Below are 17,182 nucleotides of genomic sequence, written 5' to 3'. Positions count from 1 at the left end.
CTGTTGGGAGATTTTATGGTGTTAGTCTGTGTGTATTATTTTTGTTTTATACATTATTGTGTGCTTTGAGTCCAAAAGTGACTTTCTATTACTCTCTACAGTGAATTTCGATGTGATTTCGGAATAATTGAATTCAATTTTATGAATTATATGCCCTACCGGTATGAGGGTTCATTATGTATTGAGAAAAAAAAAATATTTACGAAATTTATTGAAAAGAAGAAAGAAAGGAAATTGAAAATTTCAGTTGGCACAATGTGCAAAAAAACTTGTGATTCAGAGTTGAGGACGAGATCCTCGCATTTTTTATATGGTGTGAAATAATTAAATTGGGCTATAAGCCGCAATGAAAATTATATAAGGACGAGGTCCTTGTGGTGAAATACTTATGAGTTTAAATTCTCCTTTTGTGAAATTAAAATTTGTAATATAGTATTAATGTAACAACCCGGCCGGTCATTTTGAGAGTTAGAGCCCCGAACCCCTATTAACTGATTTTCTCATATCTATTTCTGCTATTGTGACTTGCCGGGATGATTGGTTTTAAGTTTCTGAGTGTTTTGGGACACTTAGTCCCTAAATGAGAGCTTAAGTCTTAGAATTTGGACCGTGATCAGAACTATGTGAAGACGGTTCCGGAATGAAATTCCGTCGATTTTGTTAGCTCCGTTGGGTGATTTTGGGCTTAGGGGCGTGTCCGGAATGTGTTTTGGGGGCCCGTAACTCATTTAGGTTTGAAATGGCGAAAGTCAAAATTTTAGAGTTTTGAGCCGGTAGTGAAAAATTTGATATCGGGGTCAGAATCCGATTCTGGAAGTTGGAATAGGTCCATAGTGTTGAATATGACTCGTGTGCAAAATTTGGGGTCAATCGGACGTGGTTTGGTTAGTTTCGGCATCAGTTGTCGAATTTGGAAGTTTTAAGTTCTTTAAGTTTGAATAGGAGGATCATTTGTGATTTTAGCATTATTTTATGTGATTTGTGGGTTCGACTAAGTTCGTATGGTGTTTTAGGACTTGTTGGTATGTTTGGTTGAGGTCCCGGGGGCCTGGGGTGTGTTTTGGATGCTCAACGAGTCATTTTTGGACTTAGAGAAATAGCAGATTTTTTCTGGTTTTTGTTGCAGAAGTTTGTTCTTCGCGTTCGCGAAGGTGTGGATAGTGGAAGCATCGCGAACGCGAGGAGTAGGACGCGTTCGCGAAGAGTGTTTTCTGAGTGTGAGGTTTTGTTATTCGCGTTCGCGAAGGGGAGGACGCGAACGCGAAGGTATGGTCTGTGTGTGCATCGCGAACGCCTGAGTGGTGTCGCGTTCGCGAAGAGGAGTGAGGCTATTGGGGACCCCAAGTCCTTGTTCTACGCATTCGCGAGGTGGTGGTCGCGTTCATGAAGGTTTGAGCTGGTAAATCTTCGCGTTCGCGAAGCCGTGGTCGCGTTCGCGAAGGGTTAAATTTGTGGGCAGTCGAGTTGTGCTTCGCGAACGCGAGAGACCTGTCGCGTTCGCAAAGAAAAGAGGCCTGGACAGAAAGTTTAAGTTCAGAAAATGGGTCCCATTTTCTGTTTTTAACGATTTGGAGCTCGGATTGAGGCGATTGTTGGGAGATTTTCAGAGGAAATAATTGGGTAAGTGTTCTTAACTCAATATTAGTTAAATTACCCGAATCCATAGTTATTTTTATCATTTAATTGGTGAATTAAGTTGGAAAAGTTTAAAAACTCTCTTGGATAAATTTGAGGATTTGAGGGCCGAATTGTTATCAGAATTTAGAATTTTGGTATGGTTAGACTCGTGGTGGAATGGGCGTTCCTATTTTGTAACTTTTACCCGATTCCGAGACATGGGCCCCACTGACAAGTTTTGAGTTAATTTCGGAATTTTTGTTAAAGTGTTGATTTCATTAATTAGGTGAGTCTATTTTGGTTGTATTTATGATATGTAATTGCTTTTGGTTAGATTTGGGCCATTTGGAGCCGGATATTCGTGGGAAAGAAATTGTGACCAATTGATTGAGCTTGGTTCGAGGTAAATGGCTTGCCTAACTTTGTGTGAGAGAAAATCCCCCTTAAGATTTGGAACTATTGTGATATGTGAGCGCCGTGTGCGTGAGGTGACGAGTACGTACACGGGCTAGTTGTGGTAAAACCCGATTTTTCTTACTGAGCAGCAATATGTTTTCCTGTTATTTTGAGTTATACCATTTTAATGAGTACTAATCTATTTTCATTCTTAATTGAGTTATTCCAATATGTGTAGCTATCATGTTTAGTCTAATCCAATATGTCTACGTATCTTAATTGTTTACGTGAATTCTGTGCAGCATGCTTAGTGAATTTCCCGCTTCTTCCCTGGTACTTAGTCTAAATTGTAAGAATTTCGTGATGTAGTTTTCTATCATTCGCGCCGCATATTTACTTTGGGACTACAGAACGGTATTTCGGGAGATCCCCCTGTACTACATATTTACTTTGGGACTACGGAACGGCATTCCGGGAGATCCCCCTGTACTGCATATTTACTTTGGGACTACGGAACGGTATTTTGGGAGATCCCCATGTACTGCATATTTACTTTGGGACTACGGAACGGTATTATGGGAGATCCCCCTGAACATTTACGTTTGGGACTACGAGATGGTATCTCGGGAGGTCCCCTATTGTGATTTCTGTGTACTGACCTGTTACCTTCTATGATTTCATTGTTGTTAAATTTCAGCCTTTATTTTATTGCGGTATTATACTCTATATTATTTTTATTATATATTTGCCAGTAGGGCCCTGACCTGACCTCGTCACTATTCGACCGAGGTTAGGCTTGGCACTTACTGGGTACCGATTGTGGTGTACTCATGCTACTCTCTGCACATATTTTTCGTGTGCAGATCCGGGTGTACCTTATCAGCCGCACTATCAGTGAGGCGGGACAACTTTAGAGACTTCAAGGTATATCTGCCGCGTCCGCAGACCTTGGAGTCCCCTTCTACTCTTTCTCATGTCCATTATCTTCTGTATTTTTACTTGTTAGACTCTGATGTATAGAGACATTAGATTTTTCTTTATGTAGTTTGTGATTCACGATGTTTCGGGTCAAAATGCTAAGGAAGATTTTTTGTGAAAGGAATTTAATAAAAATTATTTTTCAACATAACATAGACAAAAAAAAATCTTTCAAATTTTGCGAAAACTGAGGTGGAAATTGTTTGATTTTCTGCAAACTCAGTTTTCCTGTTTTAAGCTAGCGTTTGGCCATAAATTCCCAAATTTGTTCTGAAAAATCTAATTTGGGTGAAGTTTGGTTTGAAGATGAAAATGTGTTTGGACATCAGTTTTCAAAACATATTTCCCAAATTTATTTTGGAAAAACATGAAACATGACATATACCCACAAGTTCTAAAAATTATAACAAATACTCAATAGTACCATTATCAATAACATTTATTATATTATCGCAAACTATAGTCCTGAACATAAATAAATTTGATACAAAATTATCATTTTTATAATGAACTACATGATACACTATCATGTGACCAAGAAGACGAAACAACATTGTTACAAAATAATAAATGGCGGGTTCTTTTATAAAATATAAAAGTTTGGGGTAATTTTTTAAAAATATAATAATGATATTTTGGTCCATTTTGGGATTTGATCAAAATATAGGTAAAATCTACGATCAAACATATGTTTGCCAAATAAAATCCAAATTTATTTTGGCAAAATCAAACGGGTCGTGAGTTTGTTTAAAATTTTCAAAACGGTAACAAATTTGGAACTCTTACGTATTTGATTTTGAAGCAAACTCTAAAAACTATAAAAAGTTATTTGCACCCCTCTCGCCTATGCCGTTGGCTCAGCGCCGCTGCGTTGGCTAAAGGAGTGTTTGGTCCTTTCCCGCTTTCTGTACTCCATATAAATATTTCCGACTTTTCTCATCCTCTTCAAAATCCTTTGTCCTCCTCTTTGTTTCTGGAAACTTCTGTGAAGAAGCTCCAACCTCGTCACAGTTCAAATCACCGCCTAGCAAATACCTAGTTCGCAGGTTCGTTAACTTCTGTAAAGTCTATGTAATTTTGTATCTTTTGAGTTTTGAGTTTTGAGTTTCGACTTGTCATCGTTTGTTTGCTTCTCTTCTGTTATTTGTTTGATTCTAATTTACCTTAAAAGGCAAGTTAGGGTTTTCTAAAAAGTGGTTCTGTGAATTCTGTCGAACAAAAATTACTAGCGAAACTGAAAAGTCTCTTGACAATCACGGAACCTAATGGCAGAGTAATAATAGTATTTAAGCCTTAAGCTTAATTAATTGATCCTCAGTTGGTGGATGCTGAATGATATTGTTTATTTTATTTATTTAATGATGATTAGCAGAGTAAATAACAATAACTAAGCCTTAAGCTGTTTTAACCTTTCTGAATTTCGCTGGAAAATAGCCTAATTCATGTAACTCTGGATGCATGTATGGATATTCATAATAAAAGTTGTCTTAAAAGATCTATGGTCTGTCCGGTACATGCAGATGAAGAACATAACATAATGGAAGTAGAAGATCTATATATATAGGCTATACACATATACCAATTCTGGTCTAACGCTAGAGAAACCTTTATAGAAAAAGTACTGAGTGTCGGAATGAACATGTTCAAATGGAGTAGAATGGATATGGAGGACTCATATAGCTGATGCGAACCAGTTTCAGACTAAGACGCAGCAGCAGCAGCAGTAGTAGTATTTGTTGCATGCAGAGGCGGATTCAGCATTTGAGGATTATGGGTTCCTACCGTAATTTCAAATTAATATATAATAATAACTGGGTTCACAATTAGATATTTACAAATATTTAGTGAATTTCTTAATATAAATACTGGGTCTACGCAAGAGTTACTGGGTTCCCGGGAACCCGTATTCATTGCTCTAGGTCCGCCCCTGGTTGCATGAATGTGTGTGAGGATTTTAATGTGCACGCTCTTGAATAATCAGACGTAGACCATATTAGGGATTTATGAATCATGTAGACAGGATCTATTACCCCAAGTGGTTCAGTGTAAGTAATCATATTAGTAATAGGTGGGAGTTAATATGAGTAAACCTTAAGAGCAAAGAGTGTGAGGGAGGAAGAACACCCTCAAAGAGAAGAAACCTTTAACTGTAAATTGACAATGTGGATATTAATGTGACTTTTTGTTAATGCTCAGTGCCTGTTGTTCTAGCGTCTATGGTTTAATTTTTTTTTTTATTATTTTTTTTCAATTAGCTTTTGGGTCCACAGACGTAATTGTTTACAAGAAAAGGGGGAAAAGTTATTGCAGATTCTTTTTGTCATGAAATATTCAAATGAGAGTACATTGTCGAACATGTTTCCTTTCTTGCTGTCCTTCGCACCCCTATCCTCATGGTTACCTGTAATCGTTTATTTATCTTCTTGCTGTTCTCATTTCAGAATTACATTGGTGCATTGAAGTAGAAGCCTGTCCAGTGAATCCCATCATCTCAACATGCCGAAAGATAGAAGGATGAATTCCTTTTCCTTCAACCGGGCAAACGTATCTCCTTATGCTTGCAGCTCAAAGAATTCTGACCTCGAGTCCCAGAAATCTTTGCCACCAATTGGGAATGAAAGAGAATGGGAAGAAGCTAGGAGCCCAATATGTATGGAGCATCCACACAATGCTGTCCTTTTACTTTGTTCTTCACAAGACAAGGGTTGTCGGCCTTATATGTGCGACACAAGTTATCGACATTCTAATTGTTTTGATCAATTTTGTAAGTCATCTGTTGTAGGAGCTCAACCAGAGGGAGATAATATATCAGGATCTGCGTTCCGCAGAGGAAGTTGGGGGCGAGCATTATCAGGAGCACCTAGGTCTCATGTGCCGCAGCAACCTGAGCTTGTTTGCCCTCTTTGCAGGGGACATGTCAAAGGTTGGATTGTTGTAGAGGCTGCTCGTAATTTCATGAACTCCAAAACAAGGAGTTGTGCCCTGGAGACTTGCAATTTCACCGGTAATTATGCTGAGCTAAGAAAGCATGCAAGGAGTGAACATCCCTCTGAGAGGCCATCTGAGGCTGACCCTAGCCGACAGTCTGACTGGACAAGGTTGGAGCTACAAAGGGACTTAGAAGATGCTTTTAGTGCATATCAGGCACCATTTGGTGATGACTTTCCTGGATATGACTTTCTAACTGAGCTGCCTCTCGACGATGGTCAATTTGACCTGTTAGACGGTTACTTAGAGGCTGAGGAGGTACTAAATGAAAACATAAATATGTTATTGGATTTTGAATTTGAGCTCTCGCTCTCTTTCCTGAATGAGTTCTCTTTGGTGTCTTCGGCATGTGAATGGGATGAGTTTCCTAGCTATGCTGGTGGGAGCGCCTATCAATCAACGAGTAGTGCTATGTCTTAAAACAGGGGATCTAGAAGATCAGCATCAAGGTCTAATAACCACGAGGCAAGGCCATCAGCTACAAGAAGCACAAATCTGTCATGGAGGCGCAGGCCTAGCTCATTTAGGGAACGGAGACGGAACAGATGAATTTAGCAATTGGTTATAACTATAGAGTTTAGCTCATGGCTTTTAGTTTTAGTTTGTATTTCTGCTAATCAACAATGAATGGAGGAACTTCCCCTTCCGCAATTCATCTCATCTTTATCTTCAAGTGAACATTGTTACTCGTGGTATCTCTTGCATTCTTATTACGGACTGTTATAGTGTTGGTCCATGTCATTCTTTCCTCTTAAAATCCAAGTTTCAACTTCGATATAATTGCAAATCTTTCTTCTACATATCCTAGAAGGCCGTGTGTTGGAATGAAACTCAATTTACTAGAGCGTACAGTGGGTTCCAATAGTATCTTCCTGCTTTTCCAGTCATAATTCTATTTGCAGACATTGGGCGCTGTCCAAGTGACACTTTCTGTTGCATTTTATATGACGGTTTTGACTGAACATTTGAGTTTGAATTTTGATGTGAGTTATAATCCTTTTACTTGTGAAGAAGAGAGACATTAAATTAATGTATTTTTGGGTTACTTTAATGGAAAATATATAACATCAAAGTGAAACTTAGGTAGTTAAATGAGTTTGATTCTTGAAAGTTGTAAAGGTTGAAAAGATGAAATGGTGTTGACAATTTTGCTAATTATTTACCTTAACTGGGATGTCATAAGAAGCTTGAATTATGACAAATGAACCATTTAGACTTTCTAACATTAAAAAGAAAGCCTTAACGAAGCTTGGTGCTCCATGTGGTAACTTGTCATGAATAATTTACCAGTTTTTGTACTTATTGTGGATAAGTTTCAGAAACATTCGTAAATTCTTTTCTTGGCTACAACCTTCACAAGGATAGTGGTTATTTTCTTAGCGTCTTTACTGTTTTATCCTTTAGAGATTGAATCAGAAAAGTTATTTTCCAAAATTGTATGCATAGCCAAACACAATTCTAATTTTCAAATATCATTTTTACTTAATTTTTTTTTTTTTTTTTTTTACTTTTTTCCGAAATTTCACAATTCTTATGTTCAAACATCCAACTAATATTTTCGTATTTTGTTCTGTTTTTATCTTTGTATTTAACCCGAATCAGCACATTATATTTAGTCTCTTTAAATCAAAACTGCCGAAGTCAAATAAATATTTTTAACACATTTTATATACATGGTATCTGTGTGTTCGTTAAATCGATGAAGCTACCCGAAGGCGAAGGCTATGAACATAGAAACGGAGAGCAATTTAAAGAAATGACCTTAAATCTTAGTGTACTAACCCCTAATGTGTGTACACATATACACAACCACACCCAACATCCACACCTAGATTAATTTGCTGAATAAACAGAACTTTGGAAAGCAAAACTGTAATTGAAGAGAAAAAAATGTCAAGTTTGTGTCTACAAATGAATGAAAATAGCAAACATCCAAAACTTTATTATGCAGAAGATTTTATGTCAAAACTGGAAACTAAATCCTAGCATTCAACATAATACAACTATTAACTATATGAAAACTGTGTACTCCTCTCTGTTACTTCTTTCCAATGCATTTATCATCAGCTATTCATTCTGATGACGAATCTTTGTGATGGACTTCAATTTATCAATCAGGAACTCTGAAGTTCAAGCCTTGTACTTAACCAATTACAGACCTCATACACTGTATAATATACCAAGGCTCTTCTTTTTTTCTTCAGCTATATATGTTGAACATGAAATATTTGTTATGTAGTGTTTATCGTCGTGAACCTTCAAGTCCAAGCCTTACAGTTAACCAATTACAAACCTCACTCATTTCCTTTGGCACTGTGTAATGGCCTAGCCTGCAGATCGCGAATAAGTTGGTGTAATTTAGACAACTCTTTCTTAAATCGTGAGAAGTACAATTTTGTTGCGAGAGAAAAAGAAGGGTTACCCGTCATAGGCTTTGAATTGAAGATTCCTGAATCCAGCTGAGCTCAAGACATGGTAAGCCCTCTCTCCATATCTATAAGGAACAACTTCATCGCCTAACAAGTACAAATAATAGTGTAAGATGGATATGGAGGTTGACATTGTACATACTTCATATGAGTTACATTAGTCAATTTGCACTAATAGCTGAAAACATCAAGAGGCCTCTTTGGAGCAAGGTTAAGATAGCAACAACAATAACCCAGTAAAATCCCACAAGTGAGATTTGGGGAGGGTAGTGTGTACGTAGACCTTACCTCTACCCCGAGGGAGTAGAGAAGTTGTTTTCGATAAAGGTTAAGATAGCCTTATTCATAAGAACTCACAAGGTTTTAAAACCAAAATTTGCAAGTGAAGTGCATACATTTTCCATGATAGAGTAGAATGGGCAAAGATGCAGCACATCTTGCAGCCTCATGCGATCCTTCAATCTTGTTCCTCACATTCCTGCAGAATATCAGTAGTTAACTCCAAAGTACTTTTGTTTTGTAGAGCAAAAAAAGAAAAGAAAAGAAAAACACAGGAGAAAAGAGTTTTTAAATGACTCTTCCTTCCCTCTCCTTTTTGTAGTAAAAGCTTTTATAATTCAAGAAACTAACTTAATAGAATATATTCCGCACTATTAATGGACATAAATTTGGCTCAATACCTAGGGCCAGTGGCGAAGCCACATGGTTATAAAGGTGGTCAACTGAATACCATTCGTCGAAAATTGCACTGTATACATAGGTAAAATATTACGTTTTAGAGGTATATAACACATATTGAACACCCTTTGTCGTAAATTTTTTTCACTTTTTTTAAATTTGAATACCCTTGAAGAAATTACTAGTTTCGCCAGCCTAAGTCATGTGATAAACCATATTATCCTCTAGCAGAAAAGGGAGGGAAAAAAAAGAGAGAATCAACAGAGCTATATATAGTTTGAAAAATGATTTGCACACCTGGAACCAGGAAGCCACCCACTGAGACCTATGACAGCCCTCAAGTTGACAGGGTAAGGGTTTCCATTTCCATATTTTCCCTGTGCAAAGCAAGTTGCTGAGTAGAGTGCGGTAGCAGCACCCATGCTGAAGCCTCCAATACCAAGTTTAACTGTGTAAGACGTAGCAAATTGCTAATCAGAAAAAGGAATTAATACAAGGAGGACAAATAAGCCAACACTATGAGCCTGTGAGAAGTAGTTGACCAACTGAGCATTCACATTAGTATTCATCATCTTAGTGAATTGATTTTGAGACAAAGAATACAGAGGATATACCAGCTCTTTAAGCTATACCAGCTCTTTAAGCTATACTCCCTCCGTTTCAAAAAGATTATCTTAGTTTGACTTGGCACAAACTTTAATAAATAAGGGAAGACTTTTGAGATATGTTGTCTTAAATAAGTCATAACGTTTGTGTGGTTGTAAAACTTTTGAAACTTGTGGTTTGAAACCTACCATAACATTTATGTGGCTATAAATGCTTCTTATTCGGGAAATATTGAAAGGTGCAATCTTTTTTAAACAGACTAATAAGGAAATAGTGTCAATCTTTTTGAAACAAAGAGAGTAGTAGTTTATAATGAAGGATGGCGAAGAACTTACCGTCAGCTGGTTCAGTTGACAGTAAGTTCGCGATATGTGCAACTGAAGCCTCTAAGCCTTCAAGATCATCAGTAGTGTCATCAGAAAGTTCTCCCGCATCAAACCCTGGAATAAGATGCAGAGTCCCTTTTAAAATGGAAGTTATAAAGGTGACCGCGTCGTAGTTTTCAGGTAAATTCTTACATGCAGTGCAAGGAAAACCACCAAGCATAGCCACAGGACGAGTAGGAGCCGTTGGACATATCCATTTGATCTGCAAAGATCATATAGGGAACAATTATAGTCTAGGACAAGGAAGAATATACCTCAATTGAAAAGCAATATTGCAAGAATGCACCCTAACCACAAAGCAAAAAAGTTAGTTATCTGCATTCACCACTTACATTAGGAGTAGATAGGCTTTCCAAGAGTTGAGAAGAACTGCAAAAAGAAACAAGCAAAATTAGCAGACACTACAAAACATTGCTTGACTTATTTTTAGGTGCAACAACAACAATAATATAACTAGTGTAATCCGACAAGTGAGATGGGGAGGATAGCAGGTAGGACTGTTCAAAATCGAACTGAAACTGTTAACCGAACCGAACCGATAGCTTATTGGCTTATTGGTATCGGATTATCGGGGTAATGGATGGTGAACGAATTGAGATTTTATAATTATCAGCTTAACGGTTTAGGGGCGGATTACTCAATTTTCTTATCGGGTAAACCGTTAACCCGTTAAGACTTTATATTTACACTTTTACCCCTATATATATAAAGTACTATTGAAACCCTAAATGGCTAAATCCCTAATTTCTATTTTCTAATTCTCAATTGTCTGCAGCCATCAGAGGCAGAAAAGTCGTCAGTCTCGTCTCTCTCTTGAACTGAAAACTGAGAAGTCGAAAAATCGAAATCTCAATGATTAATACGTGTATGTCTGTACAAGTAGTTTTGATGGTATTAAAAATTTGGTTAATACGTGTATGACAGTATGAGTTGTCTTGAAGACTCTTCAATTAAAAAATACTGTTTGGTTAGATCTTAGATGGTATTAAAAATTTGGTATTGATTTGAAACTGTTTGGTATTGATTGAATGATTGTTCAAAAAATTTCTATTTGGTTTAGCCGATAAGCCGCCTGATAATTGTTAATCCGATATCAATCCGTCCGTTGTCTTATTGGATGACTAGCGGATTACTATATTTATAATCCGATAACCGTTAAGCCGAACCGTTAAGCGTAATTATCTGCACGATCCGTCTGATAAGCACCCCTAGTAGCAGGGGCGGAGCTAGCATGCGAGACGCGGGTTCGGCCGAACCCAGTAGCTTTGGTTCAAACTATGTATTTGTTTTAAGAAATCCATTAAATATGAACAAATTATCAATTTGGAACCCAGTAACTTAAACAGACAAATATCCCGAACCCATAAACTTCAAATCCTGGCTTCGCCTCTGAAGGGTAGTATGTACGAAGCCTTACCCTTACCTTGTGCAGGTAGAGAGGTTATTTCCGATAAACACTCGGCTCAATGCAAGCATGCATAGTCGCACTAGAATAGAGAAAGAAATGCTTGAATTTTCTTTAGGTAGAAAACTAAAAATGGTTGCTTTGCATTTTCTCCTTTATCCTAGTTAACCAAGAATCTTAACATAGAAGTAAGATAAAATAACATTTAACATTGAATGACTTCCTTATAGGATATGTCAAAACGTTGACATTCTGTTAACCAATTTTACTTCTCTTGCTTTGTCAATCATCCCACACTTCTTTTAGAAACTTTATTCCAACAGTTGGTACAGTGAACTCCACTAAGGGAACAGAATATCTGGCTAGTGAGTGATGCCATTATTTTTGTAGTTGCTTTTACATTTTGAAAGTGACACAAATGAAGGAAAGAAACAGGTTATTTGAAGGTTTCTCCAAAGGAAATCAAAGGCAATAAAGAAGTGCAGAAGACAGGAAATACACTAAAGTGATGTCTTATCTTGGGTACTTTATCCAATTCCTTTGCTTCAGATTAGAGAAAGTTTGGCTTAAGGAAGCACAACAATGTATAAATGTGACACTCTTTTTTTAAAATTTAACCATAGAATGTTCGGCTTAAAAGCAAAAAAGAACCTACCTTGAGCCATTATCACCAAGGCCGTGCAGCCAAATTATTGTAGCCTGGTGTTTTCCTTTAGGCCTCACCACATATGTCCTCCCAAACTCCAGAGTCCTCCTAGCCGTTCGACTTCCTGTAATATTGTTAACCAAGTTAAATTATTCCAGTGGCAAATGCTTAAAGGGAGAAAAATGTGTCCTAATCTCATTATAACTAGCACAATGTGAATGTAGCTTCACAAATTTAAAGCCAAAAAGCCTTAAGCTCTGTAGTTTCTTTCTCCTACAAATTGAAGTGACAAAGTATTGAATCTCAGTGGATAGTGATAGTAAGGCCAAAAGTCCTTAAACTAATTATAATACTTCTAAAGGATGACATAATGCAAAGTTTGGTGAAGAACATAAAAGAAAGAAAAACTTAAAAATTGCTACTAACCAGAGCCCATAGAAGGATTCATGTAACTCATATCTGCCTTCAGAAATGAAACACAGCCTTCACTATACTTTTGAAAGGCCACCTACAATAATGAACTGAGATGAGTTGAAGACAAGAGAATGTAATAATGCACTATTTATACACAAAAGGAGTAGGTACCAACTCGAATAAAACATGTGAATATGCAAAAATTACCAAGTATGTGAGAAACAGCTGCAAATTGTGCCTACTACCACCACCTAGAAACTGATAAAGAAATATGGAGGGTATCAATGAAAAGGAATGTAAAGCAAATGGAAAACAAAAGCATGCAATCTTTTCAACCGCGGAAAGAAGAGAATCAAAAGAAAAAACCAGCAAAATCACAATTCATCCGTCCATTTTCCCTAAAGAGAGTTCTAGTTTTTACAGAATGGAAAAGAATCTATGCCATAAGCACAACTACAGCTTCAAGAATATTACTGAAAATAAGAAAGAATAATACCAAGTTGGTATAAAAGAAAATATCTTTCTTTTCAATCATTTGTTTATGTATTTTGATGATTGATGGGTACCCATTAACTTTAAAAAGTGAAGTTCAATTGTCTAATTTATCATCATTACCACATTGTTATACATTAAGAATCACATAAATGATCAAGAATTTGAACAAGTGAGCATATATTGCTATTAGCTCACCAACTTGGAAATTCTTTAGGTGGAAGCTAAGGGACAAACATATGAAAAAGCAAGTGAACTTTATACTCTCTCATTATCATTTTCTTGATTTGCCACCTATTTTGGCTATTTTAGTCCCTCAAAGTCTTATTCTTGTGGGTACATATGGTTGCCTCAAGTCTCAAAGTCATCATAAGGTTTTGTTCGTTTGTACATATGAGTGCATGGACCGAACAATTATCTGTCTTGTAGCAGATTCAAAATTTGTAATTCATGAGTTTGAAAGGTAGCCTTGGAAGGAACGACAAAGTTTTCTGTATGATTTATAAGTTACGGATTCGAACTATGTAAGCAGCTACGGGTAAGCTGTTTACAACAGAAGAGTTAGCAAAGGTAACAACCCGATTTAGCCAGGGGTAGAGTTAGCCTTTCGGCTACGGGTTCGGCCAAACCAAGTAGTTTTGGTCTACACCGTGTCTTATCTTAAGAAATCCATTAAATATGTACAAATTATTAATTTAGAACACAGTGACTTACAAAATTAGAATCCCGGACTCAAACTTTAAATTCTGACTCCACCTTTTAATTTATTGCACTATAGACATAAAATCAATTTTTATTGAAAAAATAACACAATTTTAACTATATATCATAGAAAATATGTAATGCCAAAGCTAAATCCAATCCCTGAAACACAAGTTAACTATCAATACAAAGTTAATTATAGTTAACAATCTCGTTTAAGGATTGAAATTACAGCTTGATGGTTACCAGTGTTTTAAAAGACGGCACATAAGGCGGAGTATTTTATTTAATAATATGTGTTTACCCGAAAAATTGGATAGAGTTAAATTTGTGTATGGTTCTAAGGATATGTGATATAATTTGATACAAATCGTATAGAGAAATAGAAATTCGTGTATTCTTGACTATGAGAATGAGAATAGTGATAAGAAGAACGAATAAGATCAAGGAAAATAAATACAAGAGGATATCTTTCAATATGAGAAGAAAATATTTTGTTACGATCCCGCCCCTTGCTTACAATCCATCCCCCCTTAAAGTAGAGGGATCCTACTTTATATACAATAAAAAATACGTAGTGGAGAGCCCATGATGTATTATCTTTTCTTCGATTTCCGCCAAGATTCTCTCCCATAGTGCGGTTGCAACGACCCTTGTCTGCGAGCTCGATACTGGCTCGAGCTCGGTATTGGATCGAGCCCTCAGCCTTGGTCCGAGCTCGATTCTGACTTGGGGTTTCGGTATTCGGGGTGAGTGTTGATCGGTCTATGCATCTTCGATAATCTCCACTTTGCCTCGTAGTTCGATTTGGATATGAGCTCGATAATGATATCGATCTTGTCATTGATCGGTCTTAGAGCTCGAAGCTCGACGCCCTTACTTCGGACCTTGACCGAGCTTGTCATGCAGATATCCTTTGATCGAAACATTATCGTCTCGACCAGTCCGTACGACTGACTCAAATCTGTTTTGACAGTACACAATGTTCTACTTCAAAATCAAAATAAGGGACCAAAACGATATGATTTCCCAATAACTCGATTAGATATATACTGACGTTTTCATCGATCCCGACCATGACATATGTGATAACTGTCCCATCGGTTTGGTTTTACCAAGGCATTTAATGTGTCAGACGGTGGTCGGCCACCTCTGATATTGAACCATCATTGCTTCAATCTATAAATAGCCTTTCCTTCCACCATTCATCATTTTTACATCTTCAATCTTCCAAATTTGCCAAGTTCCTTTTCGTCTTTTTTGAGTTTTCTGCCTGTAAATCTGTGAGTTTTACTGCAAACTCTTCCTTAGAACACCAAATACTTCCGTTCTTTGTTTACGAAATTTTAAATGGCAAAAACGTCTAAAACTGTTCCGCAAAAAGAGACCGCTTCTTCATCTCGACCTGCTGGTGGCAAGGATGTGGAAGAGCCCCGCCCTGAGGAATTCGTTCCGGTTGGGTGTTCGACTGTAGGCGATTTTAAAATTGAAAAGCCTTCTCCAATACCAAGTCGGTGTGAGCCGATGTCGAGGTACCAATGTTCAATTACCGAAAAGGTTCTCGATAAAGTCATACAAGAATGCAACTGGGATAATAAACTCGTAGTAATCCCATCGCCCGATGAATCAATTACTACCCACGTCGAAGGGTTCTTAAGTGTTTATACTTATCCTTTCACGTTGGGACCCCTAGACCTTGTCATCGTTGCCTTTTGTAAGAGGTACGATGTGACCCTCGACCAAATCCACCCTTCCTTTTGGAGGATAGTGATTCTTCTTCGATTTTTCTCGAGAAAGGTCGAGGGGCGTATCTTCACCCTCGATCATCTTATGCGCCTTTACAGTCCCTGACTTTATCGAGAAGGGTTGATCAAGCTTGCTCGCCGAGCAACCAAAGCGCCATTCTCGAGCATAGACGAGACCCGGGATCGGGGTTGGATGGGCCGTTTTGTTCGAATCAAAACCTCGGACTTGATCCCTGCCGATGACTTGCCATTTCCCGAGAAATGGAATATGAGCCGTGAGAAAACGTTTCTCTTTGCCCGTTTTGATTTTGTGATTGCCTTCTATTTTGTTGATATATTTTTCCTTATCACAGCCGTAGCTCGAATGCCGGAACCGATCCCAGACCTTAGACAATAGGTCGAAAGTCTGGTGTTGTAGAGATCGTACTCCGAGCGTGCTTGGGTCGAATTATCAAAGGGTCGATGGGAGGCCCGCAATCATGGTAAATCTTTTTGTCGACTTGTCTCTTCATCGGTTTGTATGGTAAATCTCCCTCTTCCCTTTTGTAGGACTTGGGAAAGATGTAGTCATGAGGCCCTCATCTGGTGGCGAAGAAGTTCCTGTCCTGAAGCAGGTAAAAGAAAGGAAGAGAAAAGACGTATCGGGCTCCCCGAGCTCGGAAAAGAAGAAACCGGCTAAGAGATCTCGAAAGCCGAAGGGGGGCTCTAGTGTTACGTCTTCGGAAGTGGTCCGCCATTTAAGGGACAAGCCCGAAGAAGGAGAGGAGAATTTAGCCTGCGTACGGGCTAATATTGTGATTCAACAGTCTTCCAATTTGGTGGAAGCAAATCAGGGAACCTTGGCCATAATCCCAGAACAAGAAGAAGCCGAGATTATCCCTTCTCGAGCTAAGATGATTGAAAGGGATACCGAGGGTGGATCTTCTCAGGCAGTAGAAGATATTTCAAGGGATGAGTTCGGGATAGTTGACATTGGCGGATCCCCTCAGATTTCGGATGCCATGATTCGAGAGGCTGTCATATTGGAGGATCAGTCCTATGAGGGTATTCAGGAGTCTGCCGATATCCATGGTTTTCTGGAGGGGCTCGAGTCAGGTGCCTCAGAGGAGGTTATCGGTTTTGGTGGAATACCGGTACCCAAAAAAGCGTTGTGGTCGGGTTCTACTGAGCCTTCATCGATTCATAAACTGGTAGACCGATTCTCGGCCCCGAGTATCGATCCCGACCGAAGGCGGAAGATAGTGCTCTCCGTACCTACGGATACCCGAATTTTTTCTTCCCCTATGGGGATTGCCAGTTACCTTCGGTCCTTGGTGACCGAAGAAGATCAATCAGTGATGAATGCGGTGGGGGCCGCCTGTCTCTTCAACGAGGCCCAACATGCTTTGAATCGGGTATCTCTGATGGCGCTTTTGCCGCTTCTTTTACACATAGAGTTGCAGGTAATTCTAATGTTTCTCCTTTTGTTTGCAGGCTTCGGTGTTGCATCACGAGGCCTTTCTTCAAATTTAGGAGGAGCATGATGTCGAGGTTCGGAGCCTCACTGAGAAGAGTGACTCGTACAAGCTCTTTAGTGAAAAACTTCGAGCAGATTTGACAGCAGCTCGGGAAGAGCATGAGGAGATGGCTAAGCAGGTATTCCGAATGTTCCATGATAGTAAAGATGAAAAAGAGATAACCACTAACGATCTGATTCTACA

The 17,182-nt window shown here is 38.3% G+C and overlaps 2 protein-coding genes across 9 annotated transcripts; one reads left to right on the top strand and one right to left on the bottom strand.

Annotated features, from left to right (window-relative positions):
* The first annotated feature begins 3,843 nt into the window (after nt 1-3,843).
* On the top strand, nt 3,844-6,652 carry LOC107812518 (uncharacterized). 2 transcript variants are annotated; one of them, XM_016637658.2, is made up of 3 exons: nt 3,844-4,037; nt 5,433-6,237; nt 6,351-6,652. In XM_016637658.2, exons 2-3 carry the CDS (start codon nt 5,488-5,490, stop codon nt 6,384-6,386), a joined length of 786 nt encoding a protein of 261 aa, XP_016493144.1. In that variant the 5' UTR covers nt 3,844-4,037; nt 5,433-5,487; the 3' UTR covers nt 6,387-6,652. The 2 variants fall into 2 exon arrangements, with proteins under 2 accessions (XP_016493144.1, XP_016493136.1); XM_016637650.2 differs by having other exon boundaries at nt 3,848-4,037; nt 5,433-6,652.
* A 1,243-nt stretch (nt 6,653-7,895) lies between these two features.
* On the bottom strand, nt 7,896-13,093 carry LOC107812511 (uncharacterized). 7 transcript variants are annotated; one of them, XM_075231211.1, is made up of 11 exons: nt 13,040-13,093; nt 12,751-12,801; nt 12,556-12,637; nt 12,139-12,253; nt 10,411-10,447; nt 10,211-10,280; nt 10,028-10,132; nt 9,384-9,534; nt 8,804-8,886; nt 8,402-8,495; nt 7,896-8,309 (listed from the first exon to the last, which is right to left on the bottom strand). In XM_075231211.1, the coding sequence occupies exons 1-11, from the start codon at nt 13,076-13,078 to the stop codon at nt 8,222-8,224; spliced, it is 915 nt and encodes a 304-aa protein (XP_075087312.1). In that variant the 5' UTR covers nt 13,079-13,093; the 3' UTR covers nt 7,896-8,221. The 7 variants fall into 7 exon arrangements, with proteins under 7 accessions (XP_075087312.1, XP_075087317.1, XP_075087314.1 ...); XM_075231216.1 differs by lacking the exon at nt 13,040-13,093 and adding an exon at nt 12,880-13,026 and having other exon boundaries at nt 12,719-12,801; XM_075231213.1 differs by lacking the exon at nt 13,040-13,093 and adding an exon at nt 12,880-13,025.
* Between the last annotated feature and the right edge of the window lie 4,089 nt (nt 13,094-17,182).

The sequence above is a fragment of the Nicotiana tabacum genome, chromosome 15, assembly GCF_000715075.1.
Source record: "Nicotiana tabacum cultivar K326 chromosome 15, ASM71507v2, whole genome shotgun sequence".
Classification (NCBI taxonomy): domain Eukaryota; kingdom Viridiplantae; phylum Streptophyta; class Magnoliopsida; order Solanales; family Solanaceae; genus Nicotiana; species Nicotiana tabacum.
Note: the sequence above shows the minus strand (reverse complement) of the source record. Positions and strands in the feature narration are given on the sequence as shown.